We start from the raw sequence: 20,407 nt of genomic DNA on the forward strand, positions 1-20,407 counted from the left end.
CCATCGTTTATTTAATTGCCTCTGTACTCTACAATTTGACATTTGTAATAGAAAAATCACATGTGACATTGTCAGATTTTATTAAAGGGCATTTTTATACATTTTGGTTTCACCATGTAGAAATTTCAGCTGTGTTTATACGTTGTGTGTGTGTGTGTGTCCCATTTCAGGGCACCATAATGTTTGGGACACATGGCTTCATAGGTGTTTGTAATTGCTCAGGTGCGTTTAAATGCCTCCTTAATGCAGGTATAAGAGCACTCAGCACCTAGTCTTTCCTCCAGTCTTTCCACCACCTTTGGAACCTTTTATTGCTGTTTATCAACATGAAGACCAAAGTTGTGCCAATGAAAGTCAAAGAAGCCATTATGAGACTGAGAAACAAGAACAAAACTTAGAGACATCACCCAAACGGGCTAACGAAAATCAATTGTTTGGAACATCATTAAGAAGAAAGAGAGCACTGGTGAGTTTACCAATCACAAAGGAACTGGCAGGCCAAGGAAAACTTCCACAGCTGATGACAGAAGAATTCTCTCTATAATAAAGAAAAAATCCCCAAATGTCCGACAGATCAGAAACGCTCATCAGGAGTCAGGTGTGGATTTGTCAATGACCACTGTCCGCAGAAGACCATGAACAAAAATACAGAGGCAACACTGCAAGATGCAAACCACTGGTTAGCCGCAAAAATAGGATGGCCGGGTTACAGTTTGCAAATAAGTACTTAAAAGAGCAGCACAGTTCAGGGCAAAAAAGGTCTTGTGGACAGATGAGACGAAGATTAACTCAAGTAAAGAAAAATCCCCAAACACCTGTCTGCCAGATCAGTAACACTCTTCAGGAGTCAGGTGTGGATTTGTCAATGACCATTGTCCGCAGAAGACTTCATCAACAGAAATACAGAGGCTACACTGCAAGATGCAAAGCACTGGTTAGCTGCAAAAATAGGATGGCCAGGTTACTGTTTGCCAAGAAGTACTAAAAGAGCAACCACAGGAAAAAAGTATTGTGGGCAAATGAGATGAAGATTAATTTATATCCGAGAGATGGCAAGAGCAAAGTATGGAGGAGAGAAAGAACTGCCCAAGATCCAAAGCATACCACCTTATCTGTGAAACACGATGGTGGGGGTATTATGACCTGGGCATGTATGGCTGTAGCATAATGAATACTGGTGTGTATGACACATCCTAGCTGCTCTAGTTGAAACAAATGCCTCAAAACTCATTGGCCGGCGGTTCATTCTACAGCAAGACAATGATCCCAAGCATACTGCTAAAGCAATAAAGGAGTTTTTCAAAACTAAAAAATGGCCAATTCGTGAGTGGCCAAGCCGATCTGAACGCAACTGAGCATGCCTTTTATATGCTGAAGAGAAAACTGAAGAGGACTAGCCCCCAAAACAAACATAAGCTAACGTTGTCTGCAATACAGGCCTGGCAGAGCATCACCAGAGAAGACACCCAGCAATTGGTGATGTCCATGAATCACAGACATCAAGCAGCCAAGGATATGCAACAAAATACTAAACATGACTAATTTCATTTACACGCTGCTGTGTCCCAAACATTATGGTGCCCTGAAATGTATAAACACTCCTGTAATTTCTACATAGTGAAACCAAAATGTGTAAAAATGGCCGTTATTAAAATCTGACAATGTGCACTTTAACCACGTGTGATTTTTTTTTTTTTTTTTTTTTTTTTTTTTTTTAAATTTTTTCCCTATTACAAATCTCAAATTATGGAGTAGATAAATAAATAATGGGTCTTTGTCCCAAACATTATGGAGGGCACGGTGTATCTTTGGCTTGGACTCAACAATTTCTTCCCAAGCTTCCCACATAATAACTAAAAAGCAGCTGGATTAAGTTTTAAAAACCCTTTTCACTGATGTTTTTCTTGGTGGAGATCATCTGTCCTATAATATGCCCTGTAGGTGGCTCCAGACTTCCATACCCACAAGGTTGTGCTCGACTTGACTTTTGATGGCTGAGCAAGTTGTTGCATTGAAAGTGCTGTCCCTGTACGAGGTTAAAGCGGATCGGATTTCCGAATGGAAGATTTTTAGCAATTAGGTAGGTAGCGTGGGCGGAGCTGCTTCCTCCCCGGAGACCGGGGAACCATTGTAAATCATTGCGTTGACTTTCAATGTATCACCAAATGCATTGTAGGCGCAGCTAAAGTTAAAGCGGGATCGGCCAGCTCCGCCCCGATCAATCAATGCTTAGACCGCACGGTTAGCCTGAGCATGATGAGTAGGCAGCCCAGTAAAGTTAATTTGATCGGCCTACCAAATGCTAGAATTAGCCTGAGCATGAGTGTAGAGTGAATGGGGAACCTCGCTGTCAATTATATTGATAGTCGTACAGCACAGAGCTGGCCCCTTCGGCCCAACTCATCCATGTTGACCAAGATGTCCATTTTGGCTAATCTCATTTGCCTGTGTTTGGTCCCTAATCCTCAATGATACTTTCCATGCAGGTACCTGTCCAAAGGTCTTGTAATTGTATAGCTGCATCTGACATCTCTGGCTCTTCATCAAAGTGGAAACATTGCCTGTTGGGTCTCTTTAAATGTTTATACTATCTCTCTTCTAGTTTTAGACGCCCGTAACTTGAGGAAAGGACTGTGACCATGCACTTTATCTGCACCTTTCATGATCGTATGTACCTCCACAAGGTCACCCCTTGGCCTGATGCACCTCAAGGAAAATATCTCGGCTTCTACAGCCTTTCATTGAGACCCAAGCCCCCCTGTCTAATCGCTGGAAATTACTTGGTCGCATCAAAGATTGAGCTAACCAGGGCCAGAATGTCACAGACTGCACAGTCAACACAAGAAAATGTTGAAATAGTTAACAGGTCAGACGGTGGAGAGGGAAATAGTTGACGTGTTAGGTCATAGAGCGGCCCGTAACCCAAAATCATCCGGCCTGCAGGCGTATTTTCTTTTCCGTGGACATCTGGCCCGCAGATGGTGACACAAGGAGGCCTGCACTGGCGGCAGCAATTGCAGAGCCGCCGAGCGGGGCCGAGCTCTGGCTGTACCGCATCCTGCACAAAGTCGCCGGCACGGCCGCCCGCCTTCTGTGTCTGGGCTTCACTGTCAGGATCAGGGTTGTTAATATGCCGGGGACGAGTTGGTGTGAGTATTTGAGCCACCGCCTTCAGGACCGAGCCAAGGCAATGGACCGTAGGCACGCCATGTTCGTGAGCACCTGTAACTAGGGGGCCAGTGCTCCAGGTGGCGTCCTCGAAGTGGTGGAATCTATGTGAACACATGATTTGATGCCTACCATCCGGGCTGGGATGGGTGCGGGATCTATGTGAATACGTGGTAGATGTGGCCGCCATCCACTCACAGACATGCCACCCGGCCCTTTCGCAGAAAAAGGTTGCCGACCCCTGTCATAGTCATACAGTGTGAAATGGGCCCCTCGGCTCAACTTGCCCACACCAACCAACATGCAGATGTTGATTGACCCTAGTCATTGAAGGGCTTTGATCTTCCTTCAGAACTGTGATAAACATAGTAACAACATTTAAAAGACATTTGTTTTTGAAGAAAGTGGGGAGTTCTTCAGCAGCCGATCCCATATAGAGCAGCCCTGGCGTTTCAGAGTGCACATCGTATCACGGCAGTGTTCATCTTGTACCTGGCAAGTTTACTGTATGTGACCGCATCCCTGATCACATTCTCCAGGAAAACCTTCAGTCACCCGTGGGTCTCCTCGTAGATCACACTTGTGATCCAGTTGACTTCACCATGCTGAGCTGGACGCGGGCGACTAGCTTGGTGATGCCCTGGATGTTATCGCAAAGCACTTTGTGGTGCTACTTGGTTACTCCTTTGTCCCTTTTTCATCTGCCTGACATGATGCTGCTTCATTCAAGCAGCTGCATATTTGGACATGTGCGTGATTGGAAAGATCTAGAGGGATATGGACCAAACGTGGGCAAATAGGGCTGGCCTAGATATGTAGGAAGGAACTGCAGATGCTGGTTGGCATCGAAGATTGACACAATTCTGGAGTAACTCAGCGTGAAAGGATGAATGGGTGACATTTCGGGCCGAGACCCTTCTTCAGACTGAGAGGCAGGTGAGATATGGAGGGGTAAGGTGTGAAAACGATGGATCAAAGCAGCCAAATAATCACAGAGGGGGATCACACATTCCTTCTCTCCGAGTCCCACTGAGTTACTTCAACAGTTTGTGTCGATCATGTATAGACGGGGTCTGCTTCCGTTGTACGACTATGACTCACTAATATAAACTGGGCACTTTTTTAACTTGCAGAGGGGGAGAGATGGACAGGCCCAAATCTGATATATTAGAGATCAAGAAGAGAATGAATGATGCAACTTGGTAATAGTTAGGAAAGGGTACTGAAGGCTTGTTAATGGCAGCTCATTTGCCCGGAGGAGATTTCATATAGAATAGAGGTAAAAAAGATGTGTTGGATCTGAAATAACGGAGAATGCTGATATAAAGAAGAATGCTAATAACAGACCAGTTACTATCTGTGGAGAGGTCGTTATGTTAAGCCCAACCAGGACTGAAAAACATAAAAACTGCATTTGTATGAATGAGAGTTTATTTTTACTTTTTGTGCGATGCATTTCAAGAGTAGGAAACTCGTTACCCTTGTCTAGAACCAAGCTCAACAACAGTGCACTCTGTATTACACGACAGCTGCAGTGTCCTAACAAGCTATGTTGTTTGTGGAAATCAAGAATGAGTGATAAATGCGTCCCAAATTGGGCTCAGTTGGCTGATCGCTGCCTCTGCTTGCGAATCTATTGTTCCTTCCTGGTGTCGTTATTGCAACGTGCTGGGTGTGTTGCCTGTGCCACTGCGGTAGTAGAAGCAGATTTTGTGATGTTTAAGATTTCCCATTCAGATAAGACATGCTGGTAACTGCAGGGATTTCACATCTGACTGACCAAGGTTGTGTAACCCAGAAAGAGAGGGAAAGATTGTGTATTGCGCACATTCTAATCAAACATCAGAGGCTTTTACCGAAGTACTAAAAGCAAGAAGGCATCTAGAATAAGTCTCGCTCTCCCAGTAGAGACTTGGGAATCCACAGGAAACACAGCAGCAGTCTGTCGAAGAGTCCCAGCCCAAAATGTCATGTATCCATTTTCTCCTGAGATGCCGACCGACCTTTTGAGTTACACCAGCACTTTGTCGTTTGGTGTTTTTGACATATCAGTCCTCGGGGTGGAGGGTACTGCAAAGATTTCTGTTGGACAGTGGCCGACTGGTAGTGCTCCTGCCTAATGGTGCCTGACACCCAGGTTCAATCCAGATCTTGGCTGCTCTTTGTGTGGAGTTTGCACGCTCTCCCAGTGACCAACTGGGTTTACATCGGGTGCTCCGGTTTCCTCCCGCATCCCAAAGACTTGCAGGTCTGTAGGTTAATTGGCCTTTGTAAAAGTGTGTAGGGAGTGGATGTGAAAGTGGGATAACAGAACTAGTGTCAATGGGTGATTGATGGTCGGTGTGAAGTCAATGGGCCAAAGAGCCTGTTTCCACATTATATTTCTAAACTAAACTAATTTGCAATGCTATTAGAACTTGTAACAATCCCGATTATGTGGGGCATGGCATGAGAACAACTAATGGGACTCGAGGCAGACAAAATAGCAATGTCCTGATGTCCTGCAAAGAAAGCAGATGCATAGAGTGTAGGATCAACTCAATTGGAAGATTTTTCGAGGCTAGCTCATTGGTGGTACCTCACATTTTGAATGGTGAGAGGAATGGAGGTGTGGGAAACTGGTACAGAGGATGAGTTGAACCCTGGGGCAGAACAGCTATGGTTGTGTTGCACGACGGGAGGCTTGAGGAACTGAGTGGCCAACTCGTTCCTTATGTCCTTGTGGTCAAATTTATGGGGAAGCCTGGTGGGTGGGTGTGAATGCTCCGCATTTGGGAGCATTCTGGAAAACTATTAACGCGGAAGGATCCACTGAAATTTTGTTGGCCTGTTTTTGTCTTCAGGTTTTCCAGGATTCTCGTGCTGATATCTCATTCTCAGGATTTTCTGAATGGAGTTTGCAACAATATCATTCATCTGCATAACCGAAAGCTCAAGTATTACACGGTAAATCTTTAAGGACAACGTTTAATTGAGGTACCTCAATTGGGGAAGCTCGCACTAAATTGGTTCCAAATTTGGCATTAATTCACTCTGAGAATGTCCAATAAGGTTATAAGTGATAGGAGTAGAATTAGGCCATTTGGCCCATCGAGTTTACTACGGCATTCAATTCAAACATTGAGTTTACTTTCTTTACTACCGATTTGACTTGGGGCAGATTAACTTTGTGGGAATCCTACATCAGCACTCCCAAGCCCCTTTGTACCTCCGATTTCTGCATTCTCTCCCCATATAGAAAATAGTCTATGCCTTTATGCATACTACCAAAATGCATGACTCCACACTTTGCTACACTATATTCGATCTGCCACTTTGCCCAATCTCCCAACCTGTCTAAGTCCTTCTGCAGAGCCTGCTTTCTCTGCACTACTGCCCTTCCACTTATTTTCATATCATCCATAAACTAGGCCACAAAGCCTTCAATCCCCTCGTCCAAATCATATACAACGTGAAGAGTAGTGGCCCCATCACCCACCCCTGTGGAACTCCGCTAGTCACTGGCAGCTGACCATAAAAAGCTCCTTTATTGCCACTTTGGCTTCTGCCATCCAGCCAACCTGCTATCCATGCTAGTATCTGCCCTTTGATACCGTGGGCTCTCATCTTCCTAAGCAGCCTCGCGTGTGGCACCTTATCAAAGACTTTCTGAAAATCTAAGTAAACAACATCTACTGACACTCCGTTGTCTGTCCTGCTAGTTACTACTTCAAAGCATTCCAGCAAATTTGTCAAGCAAGACCACCCCTTCACAAAGCCATGCTGACTTTGGCCTATTTTATTGTGAACTTTTAAGTACTCCATAACCTTCATCCTTTATAATGAACTCTAAAATCTTACCAACCACTGAAGTCAGACTAACCGGCCTATAGTTCTCACTATTCTGCTTTGCTCCCTTCTTGTGCAGTGGGACACTATTGGCAATTTTCCAATCATTTGGGACCCCCTCCTGTCACTCTCAATGCCTCCACAATCTCTAAAGCCACCTCTTTCAGAACCCTAAGGTGCAGTCCCTCTGGTCCAGGTGACCTATCCACTTTCAGCTTCCCAAACACCATCTCCCTAGTAATAGCCACTCCACTAACTCCGTCCCCTGATTCTCTTGAATTTCAGGCATGTTGCCGGTGTCTTCCACTGTGAAGCCTGATGCAAATAAATATTCAACTCCTCTGCCATTTCTTTATTCCCCATTGTCACTTCACCTGCATCATTCTCCAGCAGACCAACTTCCACTCTTACCTGTTTTTTACTCTTTATGTAACTGAAGAAACTTGCTCTTTTATATTATTGGCTAGCTTGCCTTTGTATTTCATCTTTTCTCCTCGTATTGCCTTTTTAGTTGCCTTCCGTTCTTTAAAAGCTTCCCAATCCTCTGGCTTACAACTGACCTTTGCTATGTTATATGCCTTCTCATTTCGTTTTATACTGTCCTTGACTTCCATTGACAGCCATGGTCTCCTCCTTCTCCCCCTAGAATCTTTCTTCCTCTTTGCAATGAAAAGATCCTGCATCTTCCGGGTTATTCCCGAAAATTCCTGCCATTGCTGTCCAAACATCACTCCTGCTGGGGTCCCTTTCCAGTCAACTTTGGCCAGCTCCTCCCTCATGCCTCTGTAGTCCCCTTTGCTCAGCTGCAATACCGACACATCCTTTTTCACCTTCTTCCTCTCAAATTGCAGATTAAAACTTGTGTAGGAAAGAACTGCAAATGCTGGTTTAAATCGAAGGTAGACACAAAATGCTGGAGTAACTCATCGGAACAGGCAGCATCTCTGGAGAGAAGGAATGGAAGACGCTTCGGGTCGAGATCCTTCTTCAGACTTATCTTAAGTTCCAAAAAACTTATGTTGTGGTCACTACCTCTTAATGGTTCCTTTACCTTGAGTTCAATTATCAAATCTGGTTCTTGACATAACACTAAATCCAGAATTGCCTTTTCCCTGGTAGACTCCACTACAAGCTGCTCTAAGAATCCATCTCGGAGGCACTCAACAAATTTCCTTTCTTGGGGTCCAGTACCAACCTGATTTTCCCAGTCTACCTGCATATTGAAATCTCCCATGATCACCGTAGCATTGCCTTTTTTACAGGCCAATTTTATCTCCTGACGTAACTTGTATCCTTTATCCTGGCTACTGTTTGGGGCCTGTAAAAATCTCCCATTGGAGTAATTTTACCCTTTATAATTTCTCAGCTCTATCCACAATGACTCTACAGTGCCCTCCATAATGTTTCGGATGAAGACCCATAATTTATTTATTTGCCTTTACTCCACAATTTGAAATTTATAATAGAAAAAACCAAAATGTATAAAAATGGCCTTTATTAAAATCTGACAATGTGCACTTTAACCACATGTGATTTTTTTTTCTATTACAAATCTCAAAATGTGGAGTACAGAGGCAAATAAATAAATGATGGGTCTGTCCCAAACATTATGGAGGGCACTGTACATCTTCTAATGGTTTGTCATCCCTTGCTAAGGACTGAATTTCATTCCTAACCAACAGCATCCCACTCCCTCTGCCCACCTTTCTGTCTTTCCGATAGGACATATAACTGTGAATGTTCAGCTCCCAGCACCGATCCTCTTGCAGCCACGTCTCCTTAATGCCTACAACATCATACTTGCCAATTCCCAACTGTGCTACATGCTCATCCACTGTGTTCCTTATGCTACATGCATTCAAACATAATCAGTGGAGAGATTTAGGGGTGACCTCAATGGCAACTTTTTCCACAAAGAGGGTCGTCCGTATCTGGTATGAGCAGCCAGAGGAAGCGAGAGAGGCAACACATAGCACATAACAACGTTATTTCACTTATTTATGAACAACTAATGATGAACAGAAACCGGTATACCAGAACTAAACACAGTCAGTCAATGGAAAAAAAAAATGTATAAATCCAGAATCAACAAATTTACCCCCTGGGTAGGCTAAATTTACCCCAGGTTGGGAACCCTTGCTATAGAAGCTGATACAATTACCACTATTGGGATAGGTATATAGAAAAGAAAGGTATAGGGGGATATTGGCCAATTGCAAGCAAGTGGGACTAGCTCCATATGCCAACATTGTTGGCAACATAAACAAAGTGGGCCAAAAGGCCTTTTTCCGTGCTACACACGTGTTTCTGTGCTGTATGACAGTGACTCTATGGTGTGCAGCCCTTGATTTTCAGATTGAGTCAAGAATGCTCTCCACATAGCCACAGATGACAGCGGTGGTGAGCCGTATCCCTGAAATGTTGCAGTTGAGGTCAAGCTTGAAAATGCTTAAGTCACTGTGTGTGTACCTTTGTTTCAGGGTAACTATGACCAGTATGTGAAGACCAGGCTGGAACTGGAAGAAAACCAGATGAAACGATTTAATTGGGAACAAGATCAAATCACTCACATGAAGGTGAGTAGGTATCGGGCAGGAGAGGTGGGAGTGTCCAGTAATTCCTCAACTTGAGTAGCAGGACATGGGGAATGGTGATATCAGCGAGGAGTATGCTAATATTCTGGGACACCTTGATGTCAAGGAGGAGGTTGTTTGGGGGTCGAGGACGGTAGAGTGGATAATGTCCCAGGGCCTGATATAGTTGTGGTCCTCCTGTGCTGCCATGGTCCTCCCATGTTGCAGGTGGTGATGTTACTGTAGCTACAGTGGTCCTCCGATGCACGGCTTAATTGTAATCGTGTATACTCTAATTTAGTTTATTGTGATGTGTACCAATGTACAGTGAAAAACTTTTGTTGCCTGCTATCCAGCAGAGGAAAAAAAATGATGCTTGATTGAAGTTAAGCTGTCCACAGTGCACTGATACAGGATAAATAGAATAGCTTTTAGTGCAATACAAAATGCAATTAAAGATAGCCTGAGGGTCTCCAGTGATGGAGATAGTAGGTCAGAACTGCTCTACAGTTGGTGATTATCCCAGGTTATTGAGAGAGGCAAGAGAGAATTGCTAAGTCTCAGCATACAATTTTGTATTCTCCAAATGCACTCGAATAGCCAGTGGTGTTCCTCTATTTAAGATGGGCAGTGGAGACAAACCAGGAAATTGCAGCCAGATAATGCCTGGGTTTGTGGTAGAAAATTATAGGAGATTCTTAGGGGTGCGATTTGCTTGCATTTGGGAAAACATGGAATTGTTATGTACACAAAAAAGCTGGAGAAACTCAGCGGGTGCAGCAGCATCTATGGAGTGAAGGAAATAGGCAACGTTTCGGGCCGAAACCCTTCTTCAGACTGATAGGGGGTGGCAGGGAGAAGGAAGGAAAAAGGAGAAGGAGGAGCCTGAGGGATGGGAGGAGACAGCCCGAGAGCTGAGAAAGGGGAGGAGACGGCAAGGGCTAACAAAATTGGGAGAATTCAATGTTCATGCCTGCAGGATGCAGACTCCCCAAGCGGAATATGAGGTGCTGTTCCTCCAATTTACGGTGTTGCTCACTCCGGCCATGGAGGAGACCCAGGACAGAGAGGTCGGATGGGAAATGGGAGGGGGAGTTGAAGTGCTGAGCCACCGGGAGGTCAGGTAGGTTCTTGTGGACCGAGCTGAGGTGTTCGGCGAAACGATTGCCCAACCTCCGCTTAGTTTCACCGATGTAGATCAGCTGACATCTAGAGCAGCGGATGCAGTAGATGAGGTTGGAGGAGATACAGGTGAACCTCTGTCGCACCTGGAACGGCTGCGGGGGGAGAATTGTTATGTAGCCTTGTCACGTCTTACAAACATTGAATCTTTTGAGGAGGTGTTGGAGCGCAGGGCAGTGAATATTATTTGCATGGACCAGTAGATCTTTTGACTAGCTCCCTACTGAACAGACGGGGAATGGATGGATTTGGATAATGTGCCAGCAGATGGGATTAGTTTTGATGGTTGGAATGGACTGCATGGACCGAAGGGCCTGTTCCTGTGGTGTACTATTCCATGTTCTACATAGAGACAGAAAAATAGGTACAGGAGTAGGCCATTTGGCCCTTCGAGCCAGCACCGCCATTCAATATGATCATGCCCGATTATCTAAAATCAGCAACTGGTTCCTGATTTTTCCCCATATCCCTTCATTCCTTTAGCCATAAGGGCTAAATTTAACTTTCTTGAAAACATCCAGTGAATTAGCCTCCACTGCCTTCTGTGACAGAATTCCACAGATTCACAACTCTCTGGGTAAAGATGTTTTTCCTCATCTCAGTCCTAAATGGCCTACCCCTTATTCTTAAACTGTGACCCCTGGTTCTGGATTCCCCCAACATTGGCAAAAATTTTCCTGCATCTAGCCTATCCAATCCTTTAAGAATTTTATGTTTCTATAAGATACCCTCTCATCCGTCTAAATTCCAGTGAATACAAACCCAGTCAACCCATTCTTTCATCATATGTCATGGTTACGTCTGGTATCTCCCAAACAATGCCCAAGTTGAACTTGACTTCATTCTATGTAATTACCCAGCTCTGCATTTCTTTACCTCTTGCCTTCAATCTGTGAACTCTGCTTCAATTGCTAATTCAGATGGCGTATTACCCAGGCTTCCAGGCTGTGTCCTAAATCGCACTTAATTACCTGAACAGCCTAAATATCTTTTCCTGTTCTGCCTTACTTTCAAACACCTAAAATTAAAGTATATGCATCAGCAACCTGACATGGCATGAGGTGCTTAACCATCAGAAACGTATCTACCGCATTTTTACACTCCTCCTCCCCTATTTCTTTTTTCCTCTCTCTCTCTCCCCCCCCCCCCTAAAGCTACGGCCGTTATTACTTGAAATTTTCACCCTGGGGGAAAACATTTAACTATCTACAACTCTCAAAGTAGCCAGATGAAGTCTGGATGGGCTATTACCGGTTAACCTGTTGGTTTCATTTTGACTTTTGTTTTCCTCCAGAACTACATTGCACGATTTGGACATGGCAGTGCCAAGCTGGCAAGGCAGGCCCAGAGCAAAGAGAAAACCCTACAGAAGATGATGGCGTCCGGGCTGACTGAGAAAGTAGTCAGTGACAAGGTCCGTGCAGCTTGTGCAGAGACTCCAAGCCTCGTGGCTTCTGACGTATTTTTAGTATCAAGTTACATGGGTCACCTGTAATATTAAGTTCCACCTTCCAGAATTCATTGAGATAATTGGAGTTTGTTTTGTTTCAGTCAGCATGAAACTTGCTGAGTAAATTCTTGCGCCCGCCAGGTGTGTCAGACATGTACGAACAACGTGACTGCACAGGAATTTAATTCTCAGGGATGAGTCACATGAAGTGTCAGTGATCTCTGGTAGAACTGAGTGTGGGAATTGGTTTCAGTGATCTCATGGAAGAGGTTCATAACTCACAAGTTATGTAACAGGTTTATAGGCAAGTGGATCCGTCATAGTTCTGTAAACTCAAATTCTCAAGAAAACCAGCCCCAGTTTTGATTGCATCAATGTTAAAATATTTCGAGAAAATAAAAGGATGGCAATGCTTGCAGGTCCCAGAGAGGAGGGTTTCTGCTCAATTGTGTAATTTCTTTAAGTTATTTACACTAATGAATCCTACCTTGCATAATTTTATTCACTGTTCTGTCTGGCTGGAATATATATTCACAAGTTATGGGAAATTTGTTTCCGGGAGGTACAGGTGCTGTGAATCTTTGTAATTTTGTGCATTATTATTCATGTGACTCTGAAAAAGATGTTGGCCGTCAATCATCTTTCCGCAAATGCAGTTCTTTAGCCAAAGTTAAGACCAGGCCATGCATGAGATGTAGAACAAAGTGGTCCGGAAAGAGCTATTAATTGGATATATTATTGGCTTGATGGTAAAATGCAGATGGTGAGGTTGGAAACTTTTCAGACAGGAGGCCCCAACTAGTGGTGTGCCTCTGGGATTGGTGCTGGGCCCATTGCTATTTGTCATCTATCTCAACAAATGGGATGAGAATGTATGAGGCATAGTTAGTAAATTTACAGATGACATTAAAATAGGTAGTATTGTAGACAGTGAAGATAGTTATCGTAAATTACCATGAGATCTTGATCAGCTGGGTAAGTGGGCTGAGGAATGGTTAATGGAGTTTAATGCAGATAAGTGTGAACTGTTGTATTTTGGGAAGTCAAACCAGGGCAGGACCTTCACAATGAATGGGAAAAGCCCTGGGCTTTTGTACTTGTATAATATTATTTGACTGGTTAGCAGGCAAAATCTTTCACTGTATCTTGGTACACATGACCATAATGAATCAATACATTCTGGCAACCAGCTTTGTTTAACTTTTGTCCCACAAATGTCAGAAAGAAGTAGGAGTATGCCATTCAGCCCTTTCGACATGCACTCTAAGTCATGGTGATTTTTCTACCTATTCTCCTGCCTTAGCCTCATATTCCTTTATTCTTCTGTAATCCAGAAATCTATCAATCTTTATGTTAAATGCACGCTGAGCCTCCTTCGTTCACTGGTGGAACATTCAAATGTTCCCAACCCTTGGAAGAAAATTTGTCACTTTGTCCTATAAGCCACCCCTTATTTGAAAACTGTTCTAGTTCAAGAGTAGGCATGAAATGTCATCCCTGCATCCACCCTGTTGAACCCTATAAATATTTTGTATGTGCTGTCACTGCTGCATCTTAAACACCTGCTTACTGACCCAGGATATAGGCTGAGGTTTGAGATTCCAGCAATGCTTGGCTGTACTTCGAAGTGCAGTTATACAGCACAGAACGGGCCTTTCGGCCCGACGTGTCCATGCTGACCAATGTACTCCATTTACAGTAATCCCACCTGACTGTGTAATGGTCCATATATGCCTGTAAACATTTCCTATCCATGTACCCGTCCATGGACCTTTTTAAATGTTGTTATAGTACCTGCCTCAACTACCTATGGCAGCTCGTTCCATATACTCACCACTCTCTGAGTCTCACCCTAAACCTATGTCCTCTGGTTGTTAATTCTCTGGATAAAAGACTACTCTGGATAAAAGACTGCATTCACCCCAACTATTTCCCTCATAATCTTATGCAGATGAGAAGTACTTGTACAGTCAAAATGGCCTCCAAAACTGTTGGGTCAATTTTTGACTGGCTGATTTGGAACAAGTTAAAACAGCCACATACCAAGGTTACTGTGTCCTCGTGAATGTTTATTTATATTTCAATGGAAGGCAGTGTGTTGCAACTGAAGCATGAGCAAGACTGTCAGTTGCATTCTTCAAACCCTCCAGTGCACCATTTTGTGCATTGAATGATTGTAGTGGCTCTGCCCCTGCCATGTTAGCAGAGTGGGAAAAATACTGAAGGTATAGAAACCAGGAACTTCAGAAGCTGGTTTACTAAAAAAAAAAGACAGTGCTGGAGCAACTCAGCAGGTCAGGCATCATCTGCGGGAGAAGTGAAGTTTTGGGTCAGGATCCTTCTTCAGACTGATTAGGGGGGAAGAAAGCTGGAAGAGAGGAGGAGCAGGACTAAGCCTGGCAAGTATTAGGTGAAAATGTGCAGGAAAGAACTGCAGATTAAATCGAAGGTAGACACAAAATGCTGGAGTAACTCAGCGGGGACAGCCAGCATCTCTGGAGAGAAGGAATGGGTGACGTTTCGGGTCGAGACCCTTCTTCAGACTGAAGTTTCTGTGCATGGGACTGGGAATAGGCACAAAATGCTGGAGTAACTCAGCGGGTCACGCAGTATCTCTGAAATGGTGAAGAAGGGTCTCGACCCAAAACTGAAATTTCAGTCTGAAAAAGGGTCTTGACCCAAAAGGTCACCCATTCCTTCTCTCCAGAGATGCTGACTGTACCGCTGAGTTATTCCAGCATTTTGTGTCTACCAAGTATTAGGTGAATACAGGCAAGGAGCCGATGCTTGGACAAACTTTTTTTGCAAATGTTGTCCCTCACCTTTTTTGATCAGGGCCAGAAAGAATGTGGCAAGAGTTTTTGTTTCCAGTTTCTATGGTTGTAATTCTGTTGTTATCATCCCGCAGACCTTGACTTTCTGTTTCCCCTCGTGTGGGAAGATTCCACCTCCTGTTATTATGGTGCAGAATGTGAGCTTCAAGTACACCAACGATGGGGTAAGTATATGGGTGACCTTGTGAGCATGATGCAAGTGTGATGTTTCTCACAGCTCATTGCTTAATTCACCGTTTATGTTTTGGGTAATTCTAACTGACTACACTGCGATAGTTTATGAAAGAGTCTGTTTCTGCAAGTGGGCATGTGGAACATGGTAGATTCTGTTCTACTGCATCAACTGCCAGGTTGTCATTGTTAGTCCCCGCTAGGAAGGATTTAACTTGATGGGCAGGGGGAATGGGATACATAGCATTAGTAAGCGGCTGAAGGTTGATACAGAAGTCAACAACAGCATGTTCAGTGGATAAGATGGGCAGGAGCACAGCTGGCAATGAGGAAAGACCGTTGGATTAAATTGCATTTGTTTCAATACGAACACCTGGTCCTGGATGAATACATGGGACTGGGAATAGACACCAAATGCTGAAGAAACTCAGCGGGTCGCGCAGTACCTCTGAAATGGTGACGAGGGGTCTCGACCCAAAACGTCACCCATACTTTTTCTCCAGAGATGCTGCCTGACCCACTGAGTTACTCCAGCACGTTGTGTCTATCTTGGGTATAAATCAGCATGTGCAATTCCTTCCGACACATTGGACCGAGATCCTGACATGGCCCTGTACCAAAGATGGCGCCTGCCTGCGGCGACTTTTGCGGAGCACCAGAATACAAAAGGCTCAAATACAACTTCCAACAACTTGCCTGGATCAGGAAAACGGCAGAAATCGGTGCCGTTTCAGACAAGCTGCTTGAGCACCTCAAGGCTCTTGCAATTTCGCGATCTCCCACGGCTGCGGGAGCCCCGGACTTTAAACTTTCCCACGCTGGCTGGAAATCATCCGACTCGACGGAGGAACGCAGGTACTGTACCTGGAAACCCCGGGATGACCTCCAGAGCCGACCGGCTGGATCCTCCAGGAACAACAGAGCTGGATCTACCGACTTTGAGGGAACCCCCGTTCGTTACGGAGCTGGAGCTGCTGTCTGTAAAGGAGTCCCCGTTCCAGCGCAGGTTCGCAGAAACAGCAGGTACAGTAAGCATACTACCTGGAAGCAAAGGTGGAAGCCTCCATTGTGTCCGGAAACGTGGCCGACGGACAGGATTTCAGGTCAGAATGAAGCACAGGGGACTTCGGCCCCCTCTCCCTACTATCCTACTGGCCAGTGTACAGTCCCTTGAAAATAAAGTGGAGGACTTAAGGGGTTTGGCTGCTTTATCAAAGGGAGCTGAGGGAATGCTCTGTGTTCTGTTTCACAGTGACATGGCTCACCCCCAGCTCCCCAGACTCAGCAGTCCAGCCTGAAGGGTTCTCCATCCACCGTATGGACCGTACACTGGCATCTGGGAAAGGGAGAGCAGGGGGCGTCTGCCTCATGATCAACTCTGCGTGGTGCTCAGATGTGGCAGTCCTGTCCAACTCCTGCTCTCCACACCTCGAACATCTGGCGGTGAAGTGCCGTCCCTTCTACCTTCCGAGGGAATTCACCTCCATCATCCTGACCGCGGTCTACATCCCACCCCAGGCTGACGTCCGTCTGGCACTGGAGGAGCTGCACGCCGTGGTCAACAAACACCAGACGTCTTACCCCGAGGCATTTACCACCATTGCTGGGGACTTCAATAAGGCAAACCTAAAGAAATCACTCCCTAACTTCCACCAACATGTCTCCTGCTGCACCAGAGGACCTAACACCCTCGACCACTGCTACACCACCATCAAGAATGCCTATCACTCTATCCCTCGCCCTCACTTCAGTAAATCTGACCATACCACGGTGCTGCTTCTTCCTGCCTACAGGCAGCAATTAATGGGGCAGAGGAACAACTCCAGGACTGTTTAGAGTCTGTAGACTGGGCAATGTTCAAGGACTCGGCAATGGAATTGAACGAATACGCCACAGTTGTTACAGACTTCATTAAGAAATGTGTGGAGGACTGCATCCCCACAAAAACCTTCCAAGTGTTTCCCAATCAGAAACCTTGGATAAACTTTGAGATCCGCACTCTTCTGAAGACCAGACGTCGGGCATTCATGTCTGATGATACAGTGGTCTACAAGAAGTCCAGATACGATCTTCTGCTCCAAACTGGAGGATGAGACAGATGTTCGGCAGCTGTGGCAGGGCCTGAATGCAATCACCTCCTACAAGGCGAAACCAGTAGGCAGCTCAAATGTCGGTGAAACATCACTCCCTGATTAGCTCAATGAGTATTACGTACGCTTTGATGGGGAGAACACTGATGTGCCTTCCCGAGCCCCCATTCGTGGTGATGATATTTCAACCTCAGTCACAGAGGCCGACGTCAGGAAATCCTTCAGAGGGGTGAACCCTTGAAAAGCACCTGGACCTGATGGTATACCCGGTCGTGTTCTAAAAACCTGTGCGGACCAACTGGCTGGAGTTTTTACGGACATTTTCAACTTCTCACTTCTGAGGTCTGAGGTTCCCACCTGCTTTAAAAGGGCATCAATTATACCAGTGGCCAAGAAGAGTAAGGTGACGTGCCTCAATGACTATCGACCAGTGGCACTAACGCCTGCGGTGATGAAGTGCTTTGAGAGGTTGATCATGGCGCAAATCAACTCCTACCTCGACAAAAACGTGGACCCACTGCAGTTCGCTTACCGCCACAACAGATCAACGTTGGATGCGATCTCGCTGGCCCTCCACTCCGCTCTGGACCACTTGGACAACAAAAACTCATATGTCAGGCTGTTATTCATTGATTACAGCTCGGCATTTAATACAATCATCCCCTCCAAGCTGGTTACCAAACTCGCAGAACTGGGTCTCTGCGCATCGCTCTGCAATTGGATCCTCGACTTCGTCATTCACAGACCACAGTCTATTCGTATTGGTGGAAATGTGTCCGACTCGATAACAATCAGCACAGGAGACCTCAAGGCTGCATGCTCAGCCCCCTGCTGTACTCACTCTATACCCATGACTGCGTAGTCGGTCATAGTTCGAACTCCAACATCAAGTTCGCTGACGGCACCACTGTTGTGGGACGTATCACTGATGGGGATGAGTCAGAGTATAGAAGAGAGATCGAGCAACTGTCCATATGGTGCCAGCGCAATAACCTGGCCCTCAACACCAGCAAAACCAAGGAACTGATTGTGGACTTGTGGGGTAGGATGGGGACCCAAAGTCCCATTTATATCAATGGGTCGATGGTTGAAAGGGTCCAGAGCTTCAAATTGCACAACTGAAGATCTTTCCTGGTCTGAGAACACTGATGCAATTATTAAGAAAGCACATCAGCACCTCTACTTCCTGAGCAGATTACGAAGAGTCGGATTGTCAAGGAGTACTCTCTCTAACTTCTACAGGTGCACGGTAGAGAGCATGCTGACCGGTTGCATCATGGCTTGGTTCGGCAACTTGAGCGCCCTGGAGAGGAAAAGACTACAAAAAGTAGTAAACACTGCCCAGTCCATCATCGGCTCTGACCTCCCTTCCATCAAGGGGAACTATCGCAGTCGCTGCCTCAAAAAGGCTGGCAGCATCATCAAGGACCCACACCATCCTGGCATTCAGGTAGAAGGTACAGGAGCCTGAAGACTACAACGACCAGGTTCAGGAATAGCTACTTCCCCATAGTCATCAGACTATTAAACTTGGCTCGGACAAAACTCTGAACATTAATAGCCCACTATCTGTTATTAGCACTTTATCAGTTTATTTATTCATGTGTGTATATATTTATATAATGGTATATGGACACACTGATCTGTTTTGTCGTCAATGCCTACTATGTTATGTTGTGCTGAAGCAAAGAAAGAATTTCATTGTCCTATCAGGGACATATGACAATAATCTCTCTTGAATCTATGGGGGGGATAATATGAGGCAGGTGCAGGTGCCTTGATGAGATACCGGCGGTGAATAGAGGAAGGGCAGTTGTATTTTTGATGGAGAACATCACAGCGTAGTTCAAGATGAAAATGGGAGTATCTTAGATAGACATCAAAGTTGACATGGGCCTGTTTCCATGCTGTCTGACTGACTCTTCTGGCAAGCTACTAATGGCTTTGGGCACTTGTGTTTTGGTGAAGTCTCAACACCATTTCTATTAGTATTCTGAGCAGATCCTTGTACCAGAGGAATGCCTTGTCCAGAATGCATATCCAGTACACTAGGGAGTGAACTCCAGCATCTGGTGGCAATAACTGCTTGCAGTGGATAGTGTGGGAATTCCACCAACAAAAGTGTGGTGGAATTATCACTGAGATTAGGACAGATTCAGGATCGACAAGAACTGGGTGGAAGTTTGATGTTGGCACAAATCGGTGCTGATTGGTGTTTAATTCTCTTTCAGCCCTTGATCTACATGAACCTGGAGTTTGGTATAGACTTAGATACCCGGGTAGCCCTTGTTGGGCCCAACGGAGCCGGGAAGTCTACTCTACTTAAGCTGCTGGCAGGTGATGTAAGTATGACTCGGGGTCGTGGCGTACCTAGGGACTGAAGTTCTGAGACCCGTACTATCTGGCTGAAGAAATTTCTCATCTGCATCCAAACAACCAAGCTCTTTATGTTGATTCGGTAACACTTGTTCTATGTTGGGGAAATATCAACAAATATTTAACTTATCGAATGCCTTAGAAATTTGTATGTCTCAATAAAATCTCCCCCTTCATCACAAGACCAAGTACAATCCTGGTCTAATAAGGTGCTCCATAGCAGAAATTCCCATCCCAGAACCCCACCTTAAAGCTTCACAGTGCTCTGTTGCCAGTATGTGTATCATTTCTTGCATCAGGAGACAGGACCTTTACTCAATATTCAGGCTCTATAATTAGAGCAAGGCTTATCTCTTCTTGTTCTCCGATTCTGTTGTTTTTAAGTGCCTTTAGTTTAGAAATACAGCGCACAAACAGACCCTGCGCCCAACGAATCCCTGCCAACCAGCGATCACCCTGTGCACTAGCACCATTCGACACACTAGGGACAAATTATAATTTTACCAAAGCCATTAACCTGTATGTCTTTGGAGTGTGGGGAGATATTGGAACACCCTGAGAAAACACATGTGCTCACGGAGAATGTACAAACTACGTATAGACAGCACTCGTAGTCTGGGTTCCTGGTGCTGTAAGGCAGTAACTGCCGCTGTGCTGCCCAATGCCTGTGCCTGTTGAATTGTTGTTTAAACTTTCACTGATGCATGTCCAAAGACACTCTAGTCTCCGAATCCC

General features: G+C 45.2%; 1 protein-coding gene across 1 annotated transcript in view; it reads left to right on the forward strand.

Annotated features, from left to right (window-relative positions):
* The window catches only part of LOC129696380 (ATP-binding cassette sub-family F member 2-like), a 56,392-nt gene that overhangs the window by 19,968 nt on the left and 16,017 nt on the right, over positions 1-20,407 (forward strand). Inside the window, exons 7-11 of the mRNA XM_055634238.1 lie at positions 6,012-6,114; positions 9,477-9,572; positions 12,046-12,165; positions 15,110-15,199; positions 19,528-19,638. Of these exons, the coding sequence (XP_055490213.1) occupies positions 6,012-6,114; positions 9,477-9,572; positions 12,046-12,165; positions 15,110-15,199; positions 19,528-19,638 (520 nt within the window). The remainder of the gene's footprint in view (positions 1-6,011; positions 6,115-9,476; positions 9,573-12,045; positions 12,166-15,109; positions 15,200-19,527; positions 19,639-20,407) is intronic.

This window comes from Leucoraja erinacea, chromosome 4, assembly GCF_028641065.1.
Source record: "Leucoraja erinacea ecotype New England chromosome 4, Leri_hhj_1, whole genome shotgun sequence".
NCBI lineage: Eukaryota > Metazoa > Chordata > Chondrichthyes > Rajiformes > Rajidae > Leucoraja > Leucoraja erinaceus.